The following is an 18848-nucleotide window of genomic DNA, read 5'->3' as shown; positions in this document are numbered from 1 at the left end:
TTCCTTGCAGGTGATTGGTTTCTTGTATTTTTGCTGTTCAAGTGAAATTTTTGAATGTATTAGTTTTGGAAGAAACAATAAAGTTTTTGAATTTGAATTGAATTTGATACAAAGTTTGTCTCTGGTATCATGATAATTTATTATGCATGATCTGACGTTAGTGGCCAGCCTAAGGCTATATTCACACTTGTGCGACTCAAATCGCAAAGTGTATTGTGCTTGTGCTATCCTTTTGAAAATATATTACGCTCGTATAGTTGGGGTCTTAGATTGACTACAATCAAATAATTCTAAAATAAAAAAAACTGGAAAAGTTTTGAGCCGAAACCGTTACGCACTACTCAGAAGTTGGGTGATTTTGACTGACCTGCTCGCCTTTGCGGACACCCTGTATTGCCGACAAGACGACCGCGTCTCCGTTGTAGCTGTGACGCACCACATTCGGGTCGCAGGAGTGGTTGATGAGGCTGAGGAAGGGGTACAGCGCCGAACCAATCTCGTTGCACGCGTAGTCGAAGTAGCTGGTTGACCGCTTCGAGCCGTCCTCCTCATCCTCAGGGGTGGGGGTGTAATTGGGGGTTGGGGCAGTGGTCAGGTTGGTGGAGGGGTTGTTGTTCCGCTCGCCTCCCAGGGTCACACACATTTCAGACACCTCGTGCCCGTTGCACGGAATGATCTGCATGTATCTAAAAGATTATAACAATGTTCAGAGACATTACATTTTTGATAATTTATAAACATAGATTAACTATATTAGTTAATTCATCTATTATGGGTTCGGCTATACAGGAGAGTGATTATTAAAATACGACTAGGTTTAAGCCCAATCCAAACAGCTGTTGGTTGAAATTCAAACTGATTATAATTAGCCAAACTATAGATTCGTTAGATATGTCAAGCTGGTGGACTTATCTATTGGATAGATATGTAGTATCCAATGTACCTAGAATCCATTCTATTCCACTTTCCTTGGTAGTATCTATGAGAAATTTCAAGAATGAACTCACGCCAAGTTCGATTTTTTGTCTAGCAGCAAAAAAAAAAAATCGTTTTGATTGGTTCCTGTTTAGTTATTGATTACTAGATAAGCAAATGGTTATGCGGGGTTGGCAAAAATGTACTTTATAATATATCACAGTATAAAGAAAATCACTTACATATCTACAACACATTCTTCAAATAGCGGACCAGCAGTGCATGCATGGAAATAAATTATCCATAACTTCAATGATTAAGTCCACTTGCCAAATGACATGTTTGCAGAACAGTAAACTCAACTGGACTAAAGAAGTAAGTGTCCAGTCCATTAACACCTAAATTTTTGTTGTTGTTGCTTGACGATATTTTGATAAGTATTGCTTGAAGGTTAAGATTGCTTAAGTATTGCTCAATTATAATGAATGTTGCGAAAATAAAGTAATCTTGATATCACTTGTCATACTTGATGCATGATAAAAGTATTACAAAACCGTCAACTTTTTTATCAATTACCTGAGCAGCAGTCCTCCAGCCTGGCATCGCATCATAAGCAAATCATTGCCGTTGCACTTGTCATATTTGGCCGGCGACGAGTTGATCTCGAAGAAGTCGGTATGGCGGTCGATGAAGTGGATGGCACACACAGCGAAGATCACCCGCCTGAACAGGTCGGCCGGAGAACGCAGCTCCGTGTTGCGGGCCAAGCAATGCGACGCACGGTAGTCCGACGAGTCGTATTTGCCCTAAAACAATCAATCATTCATCCATCTCACAAATAAACCCAACAAAGAGAAGCAAAATCAATCTATATTTGTCAATAGCCATCACTTCATCATAGCACAGTTTCATACAATCTTTCTGTCTTCGTATATAGAGTGAAATTCGGACATTCATATTTATGGCACTCGGTCCAGAGATCTAATTAGAGTGGAACAGCTCCGTACGAACTTTTATGAATTGAACCCAAATTATATGGGTAAGAAAGTATTCAACGCCCTGCCATTGAATTTGAAGACATGCCAGTCAATCCAGTAATTTAAATAAGGTTTGAAAGAATGGCTTGTCTTCATAATTATCAGAGTCTCTTTGATATTGATGGGTAGAATCTCTGTTATCATGACAGTTTTTATTTTAGAGGCTAGTAACTTATTTTGGTATATTTTTTCAACTTAGTCACTTCTTCTTCTTCCGGCATTACAGCTCAGCGTGTCTTCTCTGTCTTCTTCCCTCCAATCTACCCTTATACATTTTTTTGGGCATTCTCTGTTCAGCCATTCTTTCTAGGTGCCCATTGTAAATCCATCGTAGCCTCTGGGATTACCTGGGATTCTCTACCCTGGAGAATATAATTCATTTCTCGGTTTGTCCTCTGCCTCCATTCACCTCCTTAATTAATACCTCCATAGATTCTTCTAACAATCTTTCTTTACTTAGTGACTAATTAATTAATACTATGTGTATTCTCTATCTCTAACTTTAAATTCATTCTGTATTTGGTCATTTCATATAGTGCAGTGGTTTACTTTCTATTTTGTAATTGTTATTGTTTCTGAATGCATTGTATGACCATTGTTATATAGTATGTAGTACTGTTAATGACAAGTAAATAAATATGAATAGGAATATTTTTCTTCAACAAGATTAGTTTTACCGGATAGGTTGCGTCAAAAAATGTTATTAGAGAGATAGGAAGAAGACAATGCCCCACTCAGTGTGTGCATGGATTATCAGGTGAGTGAGAGAGTGGCTGGATTCGATCTTGGTAGACGTGAATGTTCCAATATGAATAGGATGAGGACATGCCATGGGCGAAGTGCTGCAACACTTTATAAATTGGGATTTGCAGATCGGCCGAATGGTGGCTGTGAAGCAGACCAACAGACAATTGGACACATAGTTGGGCACTGCCAGGGTAGAGCATATCCCAGATATTTTAAAGATTTTATAGTATTGACTGAGGAAGCCAAAGCGTATATTACGAATTTGGATACCTGCCTCTAAATAATAATAATATATTTTTTGCCTTTTTTCATAGGCAAAAAGTGTTCAACTGTTTACCCCAGAATATAAAAGCTGCCCAAACCCTAAACTCTTTCAAGACAAATCTAAAATGTTGGCTATTAGAGAAATGTTTTTATGAGTGGCGAAGTATCTTCGACCATTGAATATGTTGCATTAGTTATAAATGTTGTCTAGGTCTTAGATATAAGTTATTTGTTTTATGATGAGAGTTGTTCTATTATGTACAATTATTGTGTTTTGTGTATCAATATCTTGTTTTTTTCTATTATTGTATGACTATTGTCGATATGGTGCTCGTCACTATCCATGGCATGTATAATGAGCCAATATATTTTGATGTTTGTATATTTCTCTAAAAGGGGTAAACTGATAAGACTATCTGTCTCACGAAAAGATTGATATACTAATAAGCCATGCGCTACAATTGATAGTAGCGACTCACCTGTTCGTTAAATCCGAGCTGACGAGGATCGACATCCTTGTTGAGGCCATCGATCATCTTGATGACGTCACAGAACTTGTCAACCCTTGCCGCCAAGATCAGAGTTCGAACACTGAGGATCTCCAGATTGCTGCAGCCGAAGTTGTAGAGGCGTTCCAGCAGAGAGCAGTCTATGCAGTGCGACTGGCGCCATGACACCTCACGGCACGATGCACTGCAGAAGAACACCTGTGGTTCGGAACCCACAAATAATACAATTACAATATGTATCGAAGAACACCAGCGAAATAACAGGTGGTTCGGAACCCACATAAAATAGTATTGAAATATGTACCGCAAAAAACACCTGCGAAAGCAGGTGGTTCGGAACCCACATAAAATAGTATTGCAATATGTACCGCAAAAAACACCTGCGAAAACAGGTGGTTTGGAAGCCACATAAAATAGAACTACAATATGTAGCCTACTGCAAACGACCACCTGTGAGGAAGCATGATCTAGCAGGTGGTTCGAACATGAGAAGCTACCAACTCCAATATGGGCAGGTCTTAAGCCAGTACCTCCTATATACCGAGCCTGGTCCTGAAAAAAGGCCGCCGTAGTTGGTGGACTTATACGAATTTCCACTAAGAAAAATCATCAATCAGATATTTGGGAGGGACTCCGTTTGTCGAAATCTCCGTTCGTCTAGTTAATAATGGCTTGATTTGATCTTGGTAGACGTGAATGTTCCAATATGAATAGGCCTAATCATGGAGAGGAAAATAATCAGGAGAATAATTGGCCCAAGGAAAACGGAAGAAGCCTATAGGCTGCAGAAGAACTGCGTTGTAGAAAAATACTCAAAAGTATCTGCCGATATCAAAAGGAGGAGATTAAAATTCTTTGGACATTTGATGAGACTGCCGGGGGATCGAATGACGAAGAGAATCCTACTTTTTGTGAAGAGCAAAAAGACGGGCGGAAATTGGATTAAAAATGTACAGAAGGACTTATCTGATGCAGGAATTGATGATGACATAATATTTGACAGAGACCAATTTAGAAGGAGTGTTGCAAAGTGGGAAATACGACCCGTGGAAATTAAGAGGAGAAATGTAGTCTTTTCCCAAGAAAGAAGAGAGGCTATATCGGCTAGAATGAATTTTTTTGGAATAATCGTAGAAATAAGGATCTAGTACGGCATCCAAAGTAAATACTTGGCGATTTCCATACAAGGGAATTTGACGCATAATAATAATAATAATAATAATAATAGGCCTAATAATAATAATAATAATTCCGTCTATCAACTACGGTGGTAATTTTGTCTGTAGGCTCTGGTCCTGCCTAAGCACTCCAGTTGTAAGCTCATTGAATAAGATTCCCAGATTGGTATTTTACACGTTCGTGTTTAAAATAAAAATTGAAAACAATCCATAATATAATTACAACATTTTTAAAATGTGAAAGTTATTTATAGTGAGATTTACTTCAAACAGTAAACATTGATCGAATGGGGGGAAGCGTTGGTGATTCCTCTTCATAGATAAATGAGGAATGCCGACAGTTTCAAACTCAAATTTGTATTCAACTCACAGCCATACATTGTACATTATCAATTAAAATCAATTGAAATTATCAATCTGATGATATTGATGATGACAACATTGATGATTTTGATGATCAATTTGATGATGACAACACTTCGATTTGTTAATAAATGAATGAACTGAAACAAAATTTTACATTGAAATAAATTTTTAAGACCCGCATGGGCATGAAAGCAGTACGCGGCAATGAATTTATACAGAAGTAAATATAACATAAAATAATGGATAAACTATCTAAAATATTAAATTAAAAGAGAAGTTTTATGTGTTATTAAAGAGCAAACTTTTTGACAATTTATTACCTTTCTAAATTCTTACATTGTTATTGGCAAAAGATACAAAATATGTAATTCTATAAAACTTTGATTGGAACTAAAATGAGAAAGAAACAATTGCAGAAAATGATTGGGAATGTGAAAAAATAAAAAAGAGAAGGCCAAAAATACAGGAAGAAGAAAGCAGAAAAGAGCTGAAATGAAACGCAGAGACTAAATTTCAATTGGCTCAGGCATAGAAGACGGAAGCAAGCTATTTAAATTGTTCTATATCGTGAAAATAAAGTAATGAATAAGGCTTTATTAAAATAAAACAATATTACCTACTTGAGATTCTGTCATTTTCAATTTATTCTCATGATTGCCCTTGGTAATTTCAATTTATCTCATTTTAATTTTCAATTTAAAACATTTACCAGTGCAGTGATAATAATGGCTGCAAGAAGATGTTACAAGGATTATAATTGAATGCCTATAATATACGATTACAAATAATATTTAGTGTATTATGGAATATATTTATATACATGAAAAATGCTATGTGATTCATCTTTTTCAAAGAATTGAATGATTCAAGGAATCTTGGACGAGAAAAAGAATAGGTTGCTACTAATTACTTCTTGTTGCTATAAAATTGTTGATAGAGTTTTCAATGTAATCTCAATGCACTACCATTCAATGAATAATTAATTGTACATTACAACATTTGAATATTATGTAGATTTATTTAGTAATGCTAACCATTCATTTCAAAAATACTATTGTTATTCTCGTTATACTCTTGAAGTTATACTCTCTAAATGGAAATGAAAATTATTAGATGAGGTTGAATCTCTCAAGTTACAAGTAGTATGAATCAAATAAAGCAACCACACAAATTAGGCTATTAGAATACACAGATCTTCGAGTTTTTTGGTTTTAAATTGTGTCATTCAACCACATCGTCTTAGTTACTAGTATCATAACCAAAAGTTTCATCTTTTACTTTTTCAAATACTTAATAGAGATAATACCATTGAGAAAAGATAGCATAAGAGGATATGATAGCATAAGACCAAGGAATATCTTCTTATGCTATCTTTTCTCTACAGGGTGTTTAAGAACTGCCAACCAATACTCTAGGGCATTGTTCCTGGATAAAAAACATATCTAAATATCATATTTAATTGTACGGAAGTCTTCAGTTATTCACACAGCGGTCATTTTGCTTTTTTCATTTTTTTTCTAAATAATGGTTAAACATACGATTTTGAAACTTTGCACGATCATTTATAACAACTGGACAAAGCTACAAAAAATTATGATAATTTTTCAAATTCATAAAACAAAATGGCGGCCATTTAAAATTTTGTTTCTTAAATAACTCTGAAACCGTTGGTTTTACAAAAACTTACAAGAATAACTTTTTTCAGTAAATTAAGTTGCCTATCGATTGGTACCAATTTTTTTAAGATTGGACAAATATTAACTGAGATATGGCAGCCTTACTGGTTGGTGACCACTGAAAGTTTGTTGCAGTGCAAACCAAGGCATGCTGATAGAGTCACCTCAATGATGCAACAATCTCCATTTGCATTACATGTTAATTGTGAGCAAGTTTAGGTCATTTCAAACCATAAAATAACTTTACATAACCCTCTAAAGGTGGGTTACCAACCACTAAACCTGCCATATCTCAGTTAATATTTGTCCAATCTTAGAAAATTTGGTACCAATCGATAGGAAATTTGATCTACTAAAAGTTATTCCTGTAACGTTTTTGTAAAACCAACGGTTTCTGAGTTATTAATGAAACAAAATTTTAAATGGCCGCCATTTTGTTTTATGAATTTGAAAAATTATCATAATTTTTTGTAGACTTGTCTAGTTGTTATAAATGATCGTGCAAAGTTTCAATATCGTATGTTAAACCATTATCTAGATTATCTAGAAAAAAAATAATAAGTGAAAAAAGCAAAATGGCCGCTGTGTGAGTAACTGAAGATTTCCGGACAATTTAAATATGATATTTAGATATGTTTTTCACCCAGGAACAATGCCATAGAGTATTGGTAGGGACTGTATAATAATACTCAGATAACTCTTCTCTACGAAGGTAAGAAAATCAAGGAAAATCATTATTTCAAATAAAGATGTGACCTTACCTTAACGCAGCCTGTACAAGGCAGCAGTGAATGACAGCGTTTCAAACAGTGGAAGCAATACTCTGTGTAAGAAGTGGGCAGTAGAATCGAAGCAAATGGACGCTCTATTGCCAGTATTTGACCTGGATTGAGTTGGAAAAAATGATGTAAAACTGATTATTCCTAACCATTTTATCACTAGTAAATTTAATAGAAAACTGCTAATTGAAATTCATACATGGATAATCTCGAACAATGTAATTTTGGCAATGTAATTTCCTCATAGCTTAGTATAAAGACTTCTCATGTTTTTTATGTAATTTTCAACTATTCTTTCCCGTATGCCTTCACTCTGCTATTTGTCTTCCCTTCCTCACTCACTTTTTCTTTTCCCTATTTCTTAATAATATCCCATTATTATTTTCTTGTACTGTTAAGCATTGAACATTCGGCCTCTGCGCTCAGGTTCCTCAAACCTTGCAGGGACTTCCCGCTTTTAATATAGTTATGTATAATCCTATTAATGGTATTTTTCTTTTTCTATTTTATATTGTATTTTACTTTTTTCATTTATAACCATTTTTGTCATTGTAATTCTGTTTTTGGGACAAATAAATATTTGATTTGATTTGATTACATTGAAATTATAATACATGTATTTCTAACTGAATTGGAATAAGATTTATTTATTTATTTATTCATGGAGACAAGAGGTAAAAAACCCATTTTGCCTCCTCCACACTATACAATAATTTCCAACATAATACAATTTTCAATAAAAAGAAGATAGAAAATAATAAATTATAAAAATAGCTAATTATAAAATTATGAGAATGAAATAAGACGAAACATAGAAGAAATATACAGTCGTATATAGAATAATAAAAATACATTAACTGAATCCAATAAGAAAAAATGCACACATACCTCAGTAAACTATAATCATTACTAGTATAGACAAGAGGAAAAAAGTGTCTGTGTAATGTACTACCACTAGCCTTTATGAGGATAATTGGATAAAAGAAATGCAAGCGCAAATCACGAAATGATGGACCACATACTACAAGACTAAATCATATGAAATCCTTCGGAATTTGGAAGGGAAGTACCAGAAGATGTACAAGTGCTCTGAATAAGTATTGAAAATTCTTTGAGCTCTACTTAAAGGAAAGTTATAATGGCTTACCGTTCTGGAGCGAGAAATATGAAATTAAAATCCAGAACGTCGAGCAATGGTATTTGTATATATGTTAATTTTAGAAAGCAGGTAGGAAGAATCAATTTTATTATTCAACAGATTGTACAGAAAAACAAGTAATTTAACATCACGTCTTACTTTCAGTGATTTAATATTGAACATACTTCTGAAAAAGAAAAATACTTCTGAAGATGAAAAATGTATAATGCAAAATTCAATTAAGTTGACTTTCCGGTGGATATCAAGATCAAGTCTCAAGATATCAAGATAAGGTTGAAGATCAAGTCTCCAACATCACAAACATAATTCAAATTCAAATTTTATTTATTCAAACTCACAATATTTACAATCAGAATCAATAAGAAAACAAAAAGTTGAAGATCAAGTCTCCAACATCACAAACATAATTCAAATTCAAATTTTATTTATTCAAACTCACAATATTTACAATCAGAATCAATAAGAAAACAAAAACACACAGCTCAGTAAGATAAAAAATAAATACTGGTATGATTTATTAGAAAGATATTTGTGAATTGGAATAAAAAATACTACTTGCTGGTTATATACAACACTCCACGTTTGCAAGTAGGAATGAATATCACTTTAATTAATTTTAAATTCATGAATAAATGGTGAAAGAAAAAGAAGGAAGAAAAGACTAGCAACCATTCACTCTCACATTCACTCACTTTGCACACTTTCCAATTTCATCATACTGATTCCAAACAGCTCATCATACTAATGCTTATTGCAAGGAACCAAAATTACATTTAAACTACGAAATAACATTGAATAAGGATTCTAAATGGTCAGGCATTTATGACCATGGCATAATGACCTCTGAGCCATCTACGAATTCTTTTTTGAAAACAATTGGGATGCTATTAAAAAACTTGGGGCCAAGAAATACAAACGATTTCTGGATACAAGTGGTATACGATTTGTGAAGTCTCAGTAAATCAGCTGTCACTCTCCTAGTTTGATAGCTGGGGACATCCCTGAGCAACGCATGACCACCGTTTCCAGACATTACATAGAACATATACAGGACCTTGAACACATACATACATCTAGAGGCAAACATCCAAGACACTGAAATTGAGGAAAAGAATGTTCATATCCACCCTTTCTTTTTATAGTACGGACTATCGATTTCTGCACCGATATCAATGGCTTCAAGTGACAAATATAGGTGTAGCCCCAAAAATTAATACCATAACTCATTTTTGGATCAACAAAAGCAAAATATAACTGCCTAAGAACATTTAAAGGGAGAAGTAAGACAATTTAAAAAAATTAAAAGTAAGACAATTTAATAAACAGCCAAATAAGATTTTATGTTCATTTCATGAAAGCCTTTTTAATTACAAACCTGAAAATGTTATTTCAATAATTAAAATATTACAAATACTTGATAATAGTACAAGATGAAATTTATCTAAATGCTATACAAAATTTTGATATTCTTGATGTGGAAATATTACCTGGTAGAATGATATCTTTCACAAAAAAAAAGTAATGAATGAACAAATATTATAGGATTCACAAAATTTTAATGATGAAAGTATATTACCTGGCAGAATATCTTTGGTAGCAACCACGTGCCTTCCGAACTCTTCCGAGTATTCGATTTTCAGCGCATCACAAGCGCAAAGAATTTCATCGTTTGGTGGAAATGAGAGTTCCAGTTTTTCACTGAGCTGTCCCAAGCGAACCACCACCATATTTTCACAATCTTTGTCAAGGTCACTGAGGGACAATTCCAAGGACGAATTGTAGCTGGCCTGCTTATCTTTTTTGAGATTCGACTTGGCCAACCATTCTTGCGATTTCTGCAATTGAGGTATGAAAACATTCAATATTCAAACTTTTTAGATTTGCACTATAAAAACCTTCAAGTCACTTATATTCTTAATAAGATGTAGATTGATAACTCATAATGGAATATCTATATTTTAGAAAATGAGAAGAGTTGTTATTGTAAATGAATAAATAAATATATTTGTTGACATAAAAACGCCATAGATGCAGAGTGACTGCCAAGGCAAATGTCTTATCATATTTTGCAATTGATACAAGCTATCCTAATAATTGAAATAATACACAAATTATTTAAAAATATAAATAGACTAAGAATAGGCCTACCGTATATTATAATTTGATAATAAAATAAATTGAATACAATCAAGACAACATAAGATGAGTAATGAAATACCAGTAAGAAAATACTATGAAAAATTCTAGTTAGACTTATGTAGGTCAGCAAAGATGAGTCAAGGGATCTTCAAAAATTTTCCAATACGATTTTATAAATTTTTTAATAAGATCTCATCAACAAGTGGGTCTTCAATGTTTGTTTAAATCTTTCTAGCTCTATATTTTTTATAGCTGAAGGTAGTTTATTATTAAGTTTCATGCCTGAATAATGTGGACTCTTTTTGTAAATATGCAAAAATCGAATCGGGTACCTATACAGTTGTTGTTGGATGCCACGTGTATTGTAATCATGGGAGAAGGAATTTATCAAAGGACCTAGATGTCAGATTTTCAAGTAATATACAATTGGCAGCTTCAATTATAGAGAGCTTCAACTATATTAGGCAGTGAATTTCTGCTGTTGGGCAGAAAAATAATACATTACAATATTGATCCTTACGGGAGTATTCACACGTAATTCTGTAATTGAGTGTAGGCCTACACTCCCGTAGGTAATAATGAGCAACAGAGCAGGAATTTATTGGAAAGAAGAGCTTCAGACAAAAAATTATCAGAATGACAAAAATGAGAACTGGGGTCTATGTTATAATGGCAGTATTTGATTGACATTGGTGTTGCTATCCCTGTCTATCATTCGACAAAGCAGATGGCGATATTCTTTTCTAGCTCCGCTCTGTTACCAAATCGTTTTTCAACAATGTAGAAATATAATTAATTAAAGAAATATTTAATCTCAATTTTGAGAAACAATTAATATACGGTATAATAATGTATTATAATATTATAATCGTTAAAAAAAATTCTTGACGAATGAAATATAATTGTGATGGTGATGAAATTGAAATAAATTAATTAATTATGGGTTTGTGTTTTCATAGAGATAAACTTAGTATGGGTTCATTCGAAAAGTGTAGGATTAGGACTTCAACAATCAGACTTTAGTGATCTTGTAGCTGAATGTAAATTTTTATCGTGAGAAATTTATTTTTCTGTTAAAAAATATTGTTCTCACATTAAGATTTTGCTAACTTGCGTCGGGGAAGACTCCAATTTTATGCAGGGTTGAGGTATTCTCACGGAACTGTATTTCCGTTAGCGATGGAAAATACACGAGTATTTGGGAATATTTCAAACTTGCATTATTTTCCTTTCCCACGGAATTATGCTCGTCTCCACGTGGACCGTTGTCTCGTTGGTGGAAGGGGAACATAATTTGCGTGGAATAGTTTAGTTCCAATCAAGCCGCGGCCGAATTCACATTCAAAATCCAGAGGTAGCCTCGGGCCTCGAGGGCTCAAAATTTCATTCATTCATTCAAAATTAACGTGTGTGTTGAATTTGTTTGCTGTTTAAGTTTTTTTAATATGTATTATTTTTTGCTGTGAGTTAAGTTGAAATAGTTTATTAATTATTTGAAGTGAATATATCAATGTTTGTTTAAATTAGTAAGTTATCCGGGAGTAAACAGTGTAGTAAAAATTTCTAAATAGTAATGAATTTATAAATTGATCGATTGTTAGTGCCATTATATTTTCTAGCTCATGCTAAAAGCCCTTGAATGACCGAGTCCCTAGTATCATAAATTTGTAATTGAGAAATGAGTAAAGTCCACGCTACCTTCGTGAACAGTTAGAATCCAGATAAGCAGTTAGCAAAATCTTACATGCAGTCATCTTGAATTTTTAGAATGTGCAATGAACCGATATAGATTATTTTTGTTATTGTCCAAATTTAAATTAGTTTAATTCATTTAATAAAATTTTACAAGTTTAATAGAATGCTAAAGTTTGTTGTTTAATAAAGTCCCATGACTCGCCCTTTAGAATTTAGAGATCTCTTAATTCTACCCCCATTCTGGGTCGGTTACATAATTATAAATTATCAGCTAGCCTATCCTCTATAGAAGGCAGTGGTAAGGAATAGAATCGAAAATTCTGTTCTCCTATCTTTCTCCACTGCCATTATAACATTACCATAATAAGTTGGTAAATACATAACTAATCCTGAAGCATAATTGAACTATTTCAAACAACAATTATTGTCCTAAAGAGTTTGAAGAATAGAGTGTATATTATTTACTAATTGGCTTGAGTATAATATGATCAACTGATTGACAATGATTAATGAGTTATACAGATTGGATCGGTTCCAAACGTCTATTGTTTGCTAAACGGTTAGTCTAAACTAGTCTAGTCTTCAACAATGACTGATTGGATTCTAGGACACCTAGCCAAGCCAAACAATGATAGGATCTATTGTAACTGTTATTATTAAATACATCAATAATATATTTCAGATGTAGAATATTATTACCTAATAAATCAGTAATAATGGATTGGTAAGAAAATATGAATTGCTTGATCCTTGTGGTATTAATAGAGTGAGAAGAAAATGATATAATTCATTTTTAATCTATTTCCTTCACGAAATTCAACTGTTACAGAGTAAAGAGTTCCTTCTGGTCCTTTCTAATCCAAATAATTTAAATGTATATTTTATGTTACACAATTTGTAAAACCAGTAGCCTAATGAGACAAAAAGTTGATATAATTTCTGCGACAAGTCAGTAATATAAATTATTCTAATTTCAATTTTATGACAGGACACCGCAAAACGGTCGAAACTGTATAACGTTTAATTTATCATAATCTTGACACATCTAATACTGTACAAATTAAAAGTTTACATGACATACACCCAAGTTATAATATCTATCAAGTTGGTTTCATAATTTGTAGCCTTATGAGTGTTAATTTTTTTTAAAGAATTGTATGTTATATCAAATTAAAATCTGAAAGTTGTAACAATAAAACTGCACATTACTAAATAATAGAGAATGTTCTTATAACAGGTATACTCACGATATAGTTTTCCCTGGCTGATTCATTGTCACCAGTAAATTTGAAACATTTTCCTTTTCGTTCGTACAATTTATACCTCAAGTTATCCGGATAATATCCAGACAAAGCTCGGTCAATGTCCTTTAAACATTCATCATACTGTTTCAAAGCAAAAGTCACCGCTGAACGATTAGCATACGCTAGAGCAAGTTCTCTACTTTCGTTTGGAGCAAATCCAGCACTTGAAGTATAGCACTGTATGGCATTCAGATCTTGTCCTTTTAGAAAAGCGGAATTACCTTCGTTTCTCAATTTTTCCGATTGGCCAGCGTTTTTATGACATGGACCATCAACTGCTGGAGAAATATCAAATTCATCTAACAGTAGTGAGCCAAGCTCATATCTTTCCAAGTCTGTTTCTAACTGGGTAAACAACTTTGATACCGTTACAATCCTATTTTCGTTTCTAAGATTTTTGACGATGGTGTCGTGAATTGAATTTATGCTATCCATATTCAAAACAAAGTAAATACAATTAAAAACTTAAAACCATTTAAAATTACACTTTTCACTCACTAGCCTAGATATCTACACTTCCAAAAAAGGAGAAGGGCTAAGAATCTACTACACAAACAACTTGTACTCCGTGACTTAACCTCAAAATGCATACACTTTCACTGCCACTTGGATCTAAATCTTTTTTGAAGCTTTCAAACCTAAAGCGCCAAAGTTTAAATATTATTCCACATTTGTAGTTTTATTTTAATTTACAGTTTAAAACTATTTTTTCCAATTTTGAGTTGAGTATGATCATGACAATAATTACTGAATACTCATATCAGAGAAACATTGATGCTGATCTCCTCAGTGCTCAGTTAGTTAGAACTGGTTCTGATTAGAATATTCGGTAACGGTATGCGGTGGTACGTAGACCTACAGTTTATTCTAGCTGTATAGAGCTAGATATTATTGATTAAACTGAAATCTGACACATTTCTCCTCATGCAGGTGCCAAAATTTTGCGTACAAATGACGTCAAGCGCAAGAGTGTTGATGTTGATGGCTACTATCTACATTTACCATTGTTGGAGGAAGGAAGGGGACAGTACAGTATAACAACCCCTTTTTTTCTAAAATACCACCGCTCGCCTTTGCTCCGATTTTTGTCGAGACAAGATGACCACATGCACAGGCCAGCCAATGAGACAAGCAAAGGCGAGAGGCTCCCTACTATGATAGGGCCCTTGTCTTATTCTTATGGTCACATTGCAGTGTGATACCACAACTTACATGATATTTAAATCCGTTATCGTTGGCTGGGAAGACCAGACAGACTGTGTCAAAAGGAAAGACCAACACAGACTGTGTGGATGGCAAGACCAAAGCACGACGCTAACCCTTTCTGTTGGTCATTCGGCAGGAATGTAACGTAAGCATGTATTAACTTAGGCCTCCACTTTCTCGCTCGTATAGTTTACACAAGTATGCATCCGGTTCAAGTCTTTCCCCCTAACTCTGTACGGGCGTCTTCAGAATACTTGACCTTTATGGGGGAGCGTTTATTACGCTATATTTAGGGTTTCGGAGAATAAATATTGTTATTTAAAATCACTTCACTTACCGTATATCGGCTACTTTATTCAAATTAATAAAAACAATATAAAAACTTGTAGTACCCTTTTATTAAAAAAATTTAAAATTAAAAATACCTTCAACCAAAAATAATGAATAAGAAATAAATAAATCATATGAACATAAATATATTATCTCGTATTATCAACTTGTTTATTTTTACATTTTAACTTGAAAATGGCCAATGGTCAATTTAACTAGTCGTTAAAATGTTTTTTATTTTTAACTATTATATCCTTTCAAATCCGCTATTACTGTGAACGCACTGTGTGCACACACCCTTTATGGGGTCGGACGTCGGAGTTCTCGATTCGCAAACTCCTGTCCATAGTATCACCATAGAGAGAAGATAGCATAAGAAGATAGGTAGTTTATAAGATAGCATAAGATATAGGTAGGTAGTTTATGTTCCAAATTTCAGTTGATATTTTGTTAACTCAAACCGATTTCTGTCGACTACTGTGTATTATTACTGTTTTGGCCAGGTGAGTGATAGAACGGCACAGTATGAGAGACTACCAGTGTCACATAGCTTCACGAAGAAATACCACTAGAACTACCTATCAGCTTGAGTTAACATTGAAAATTAGAACATAAACGCCCTATACCATGGGATATCTTCTTGTGCTATCTTTTTTCTATGGTATCACCCATAATGAATTTATTGTCAAATACAAGAAATATTCTTACAAATAAAAATAATCATTAAAATACAATACCTAGTTTTTGGCGTGACTGGAAAAAGAAGCCTTAAGCTCCAGCCACGAGTTCTAAATACAGAAGAAATACATTTTTGAATCTAATAACAGCAGTACCGTACAAATGAAACAATTCTGTTGATGGATGTAGAATTTTATCAATAATCCAAGTACTTGATAAACATAATATAAGTGAACAGATAAATAATAATAATTGTCAAGTTTTAATAATTTTTACACAATTATGAATAATTAATATTGCCAAAATTGGTGATTCAGCCAACTCAATTCTCAATTTTAAAATAATAGTTTTGTTTTGCCCACGATTTTATTAATCTCAATTTGGTTTTTGTTATTTTATCCTTAATAAAGTCTTCCGGAATTCTATTTATTAGTTTATTACTCTGATATTCAAATTGGTGTTTACTAGATGTTAATGAAGTAAAATTAATATTGAAAGCATTTACTATAGTTGCCCGTATATTTTAAGGGATTGTGTGGCGGGCAAATTGATGTTTATTTTTATTGATAAAAAGAATTAAATTTGTCACATAAGTTTGACGTAACGTTGGTAGATCTATCTCTTCAAATATTAGTGGGATAGAGTCTAGGTCTACCAAGCGCAGCTCTAATAATATGCTTTTGTATTATAATTTTTTTTTTTAATGAGTGTGATACGCTGCTCTGCTCCCCATACTTCTATATTATAATGGAAAAGTGAATGAGCATAAGCGTAGTAAATCGTTCTCAAAATATTAAAGTCCTTTAATTGGTTAATCCTGTAAAAAATGGTTATTAAATATTTCAATTTGAAGCATAGATTCTGAATGTGTATGTCCCATTAAAAATGCTAATCCACAGATACACATAAATATTTTATTGATTCAACTCTCTCTATTGTTGGACAAGTGAAGTTGTTATGACTGTTTATCAGCTCAAGCTCATCTGGAGGCTGACCACTTCTGTTAGGAGAAAGTGTTAATAAACCTTCATTAAGCCTCCAGCGAACAGGGATAATAGTGGCGGTTATAGTTCAGACTTTTGTCCCTATGTGCAAGTGGCTTCAATTCAGGTTCTCCCTCCACCTCAACATTGGTCTTCGTTGTATTGTCATAAAATTCTTAGAAAATTCATAAGACATACTGAGTAACTTTGACTATAATAATCTATCAACTCAAGACACGTTACAAGCCACTGAGCCCTATCTTCAACTAACACTTTCAACTTGAAAGGTATTCACTGTCAGCTGAAGATGAGAGTCACTTCATAGAAATGCGTCCTGTTGGGCTGCCACTAAAGACACGATGAACATTTTGTGTACTCATGTCATTAAGGCAAGTACTGTTGCAGCAGTATCAATACAAAATAATAAATTTATAATACATTAGATAAATTGACCTCAAGTCTGCGAAGACAATGACTTTCGAAGATTGTCATTATGTAATTACTACTATACAAAGTGAGTCACATGTATGGGAACCCTTCAATAAATTGGAGACTGTTGTAGATATAATACTGTAACATTCAGTATGAGGTATTAGTCAAATACTCTACCTTTTGACGAACAACTGAATTTCAACCCCTCATAAGGGGGTAACTTAGGGGTTGTAACTCGAATATTTTAAATGTAAACACCCAATGTGTGGTACACCACTTTAAAGCCGGTTTGAAAACAAGAGAGATGGAATCAATAAAAATGTTCTATGTTACTTGTATCCAAAATGGCGGCTGATTGAACTTTTAGTTTTTTAAGGAAATGAGGGGTTGTAACTCAAATAATATTTATTTTCAATGTTAACTCCCATTTTGTGGTACATCATTTCCAAGGCCTTTCTGAAACAAGAACGATGACATCAATAAAAATGTTCTATGATACTTTTATCCAAAATGGTGGCTGATTGAAGTTTTAGTTTTTGAAAAAATAATTGATTAAGTTCAATCAGCCGTCATTTTGAATAAAAGTATCATAGAACATTTTTATTGATGTCGACTTTCTCGTTTTGAAATGCATTCAAAATTATGTATCACACAATTGGTGTTTACATTCAAAATATTTGAGTTACAACCCCTCATTTCTTTAAAAAAATGAATTTGGTTTCATATGGGTGACAAAGTGATTTCTCATTTCAAATAGGATCTCCAATGAAACCTACTGTCAAATTATCCTTGTAAGAGAAATATTATTAGCTGTTTCCATCATTTTAACCAACTCTGTATTTATTGATAGTTGCAGGTTTCAAAGATTGCAATACTTGGGCAAGTTCTCCAACCCCGGAGGTCACTAGTATTATAATATTTCATTTTTATCTCAGTAGCAAGTTTTCTCTGCTGAATGTGTTGAAAAAAGCAATATGGCATTTTTTGATACCTAGAATTAAAAACAAAAACTTATCATCAATATTTATCAAGTTTAGATTATTCCTTTCCAGTGTTTTTTGAAGGACATTAAAACAGCTTTTATTCTTTTCAACAATTTTTTCAATGATAATTCCCTTAATTTTAGTTTGACAAAATTTTGTTCAAAGGACATCATGCATGAAAAGATTTTCTTTCTATAATCCAAAAGATATTACTTTTAACATGAAGAGGGGGAACTGATTTCTCCTTGCACAGTTTGTAGCATGGACAGAGTAGTGGGGAGGAGTAAGCAAGCTGCACACAATTGGATGCTGACACAAAAGTAGGGAGAATGCTGTTAGGTAGTGGGAGTTGAGTTGTTTTACTATTTTCATATGAGGTAATATATTCTAATATACAGTGTGGGTGAAAAGTCTGAGAATGGCTTAATATCTCACACAGAAAGGTAATTTGATGGTGGTAGTATTTTC

The 18848-nt window shown here is 33.4% G+C and overlaps 1 protein-coding gene across 1 annotated transcript; it reads right to left on the bottom strand.

The window, feature by feature from the left end:
- Positions 1-322: 322 nt before the first annotated feature.
- On the bottom strand, positions 323-14354 carry LOC111058910 (SET and MYND domain-containing protein 4). The gene is made up of 6 exons (XM_039432832.1): positions 13712-14354; positions 10207-10465; positions 7454-7575; positions 3443-3670; positions 1492-1721; positions 323-686 (listed from the first exon to the last, which is right to left on the bottom strand). Exons 1-6 carry the CDS (start codon positions 14201-14203, stop codon positions 338-340), a joined length of 1680 nt encoding a protein of 559 aa, XP_039288766.1. The 5' UTR covers positions 14204-14354; the 3' UTR covers positions 323-337.
- Between the last annotated feature and the right edge of the window lie 4494 nt (positions 14355-18848).

The sequence above is a fragment of the Nilaparvata lugens genome, chromosome 7 (assembly GCF_014356525.2).
Source record: "Nilaparvata lugens isolate BPH chromosome 7, ASM1435652v1, whole genome shotgun sequence".
In the NCBI taxonomy this organism is placed as follows: domain Eukaryota; kingdom Metazoa; phylum Arthropoda; class Insecta; order Hemiptera; family Delphacidae; genus Nilaparvata; species Nilaparvata lugens.
Note: the sequence above shows the minus strand (reverse complement) of the source record. Positions and strands in the feature narration are given on the sequence as shown.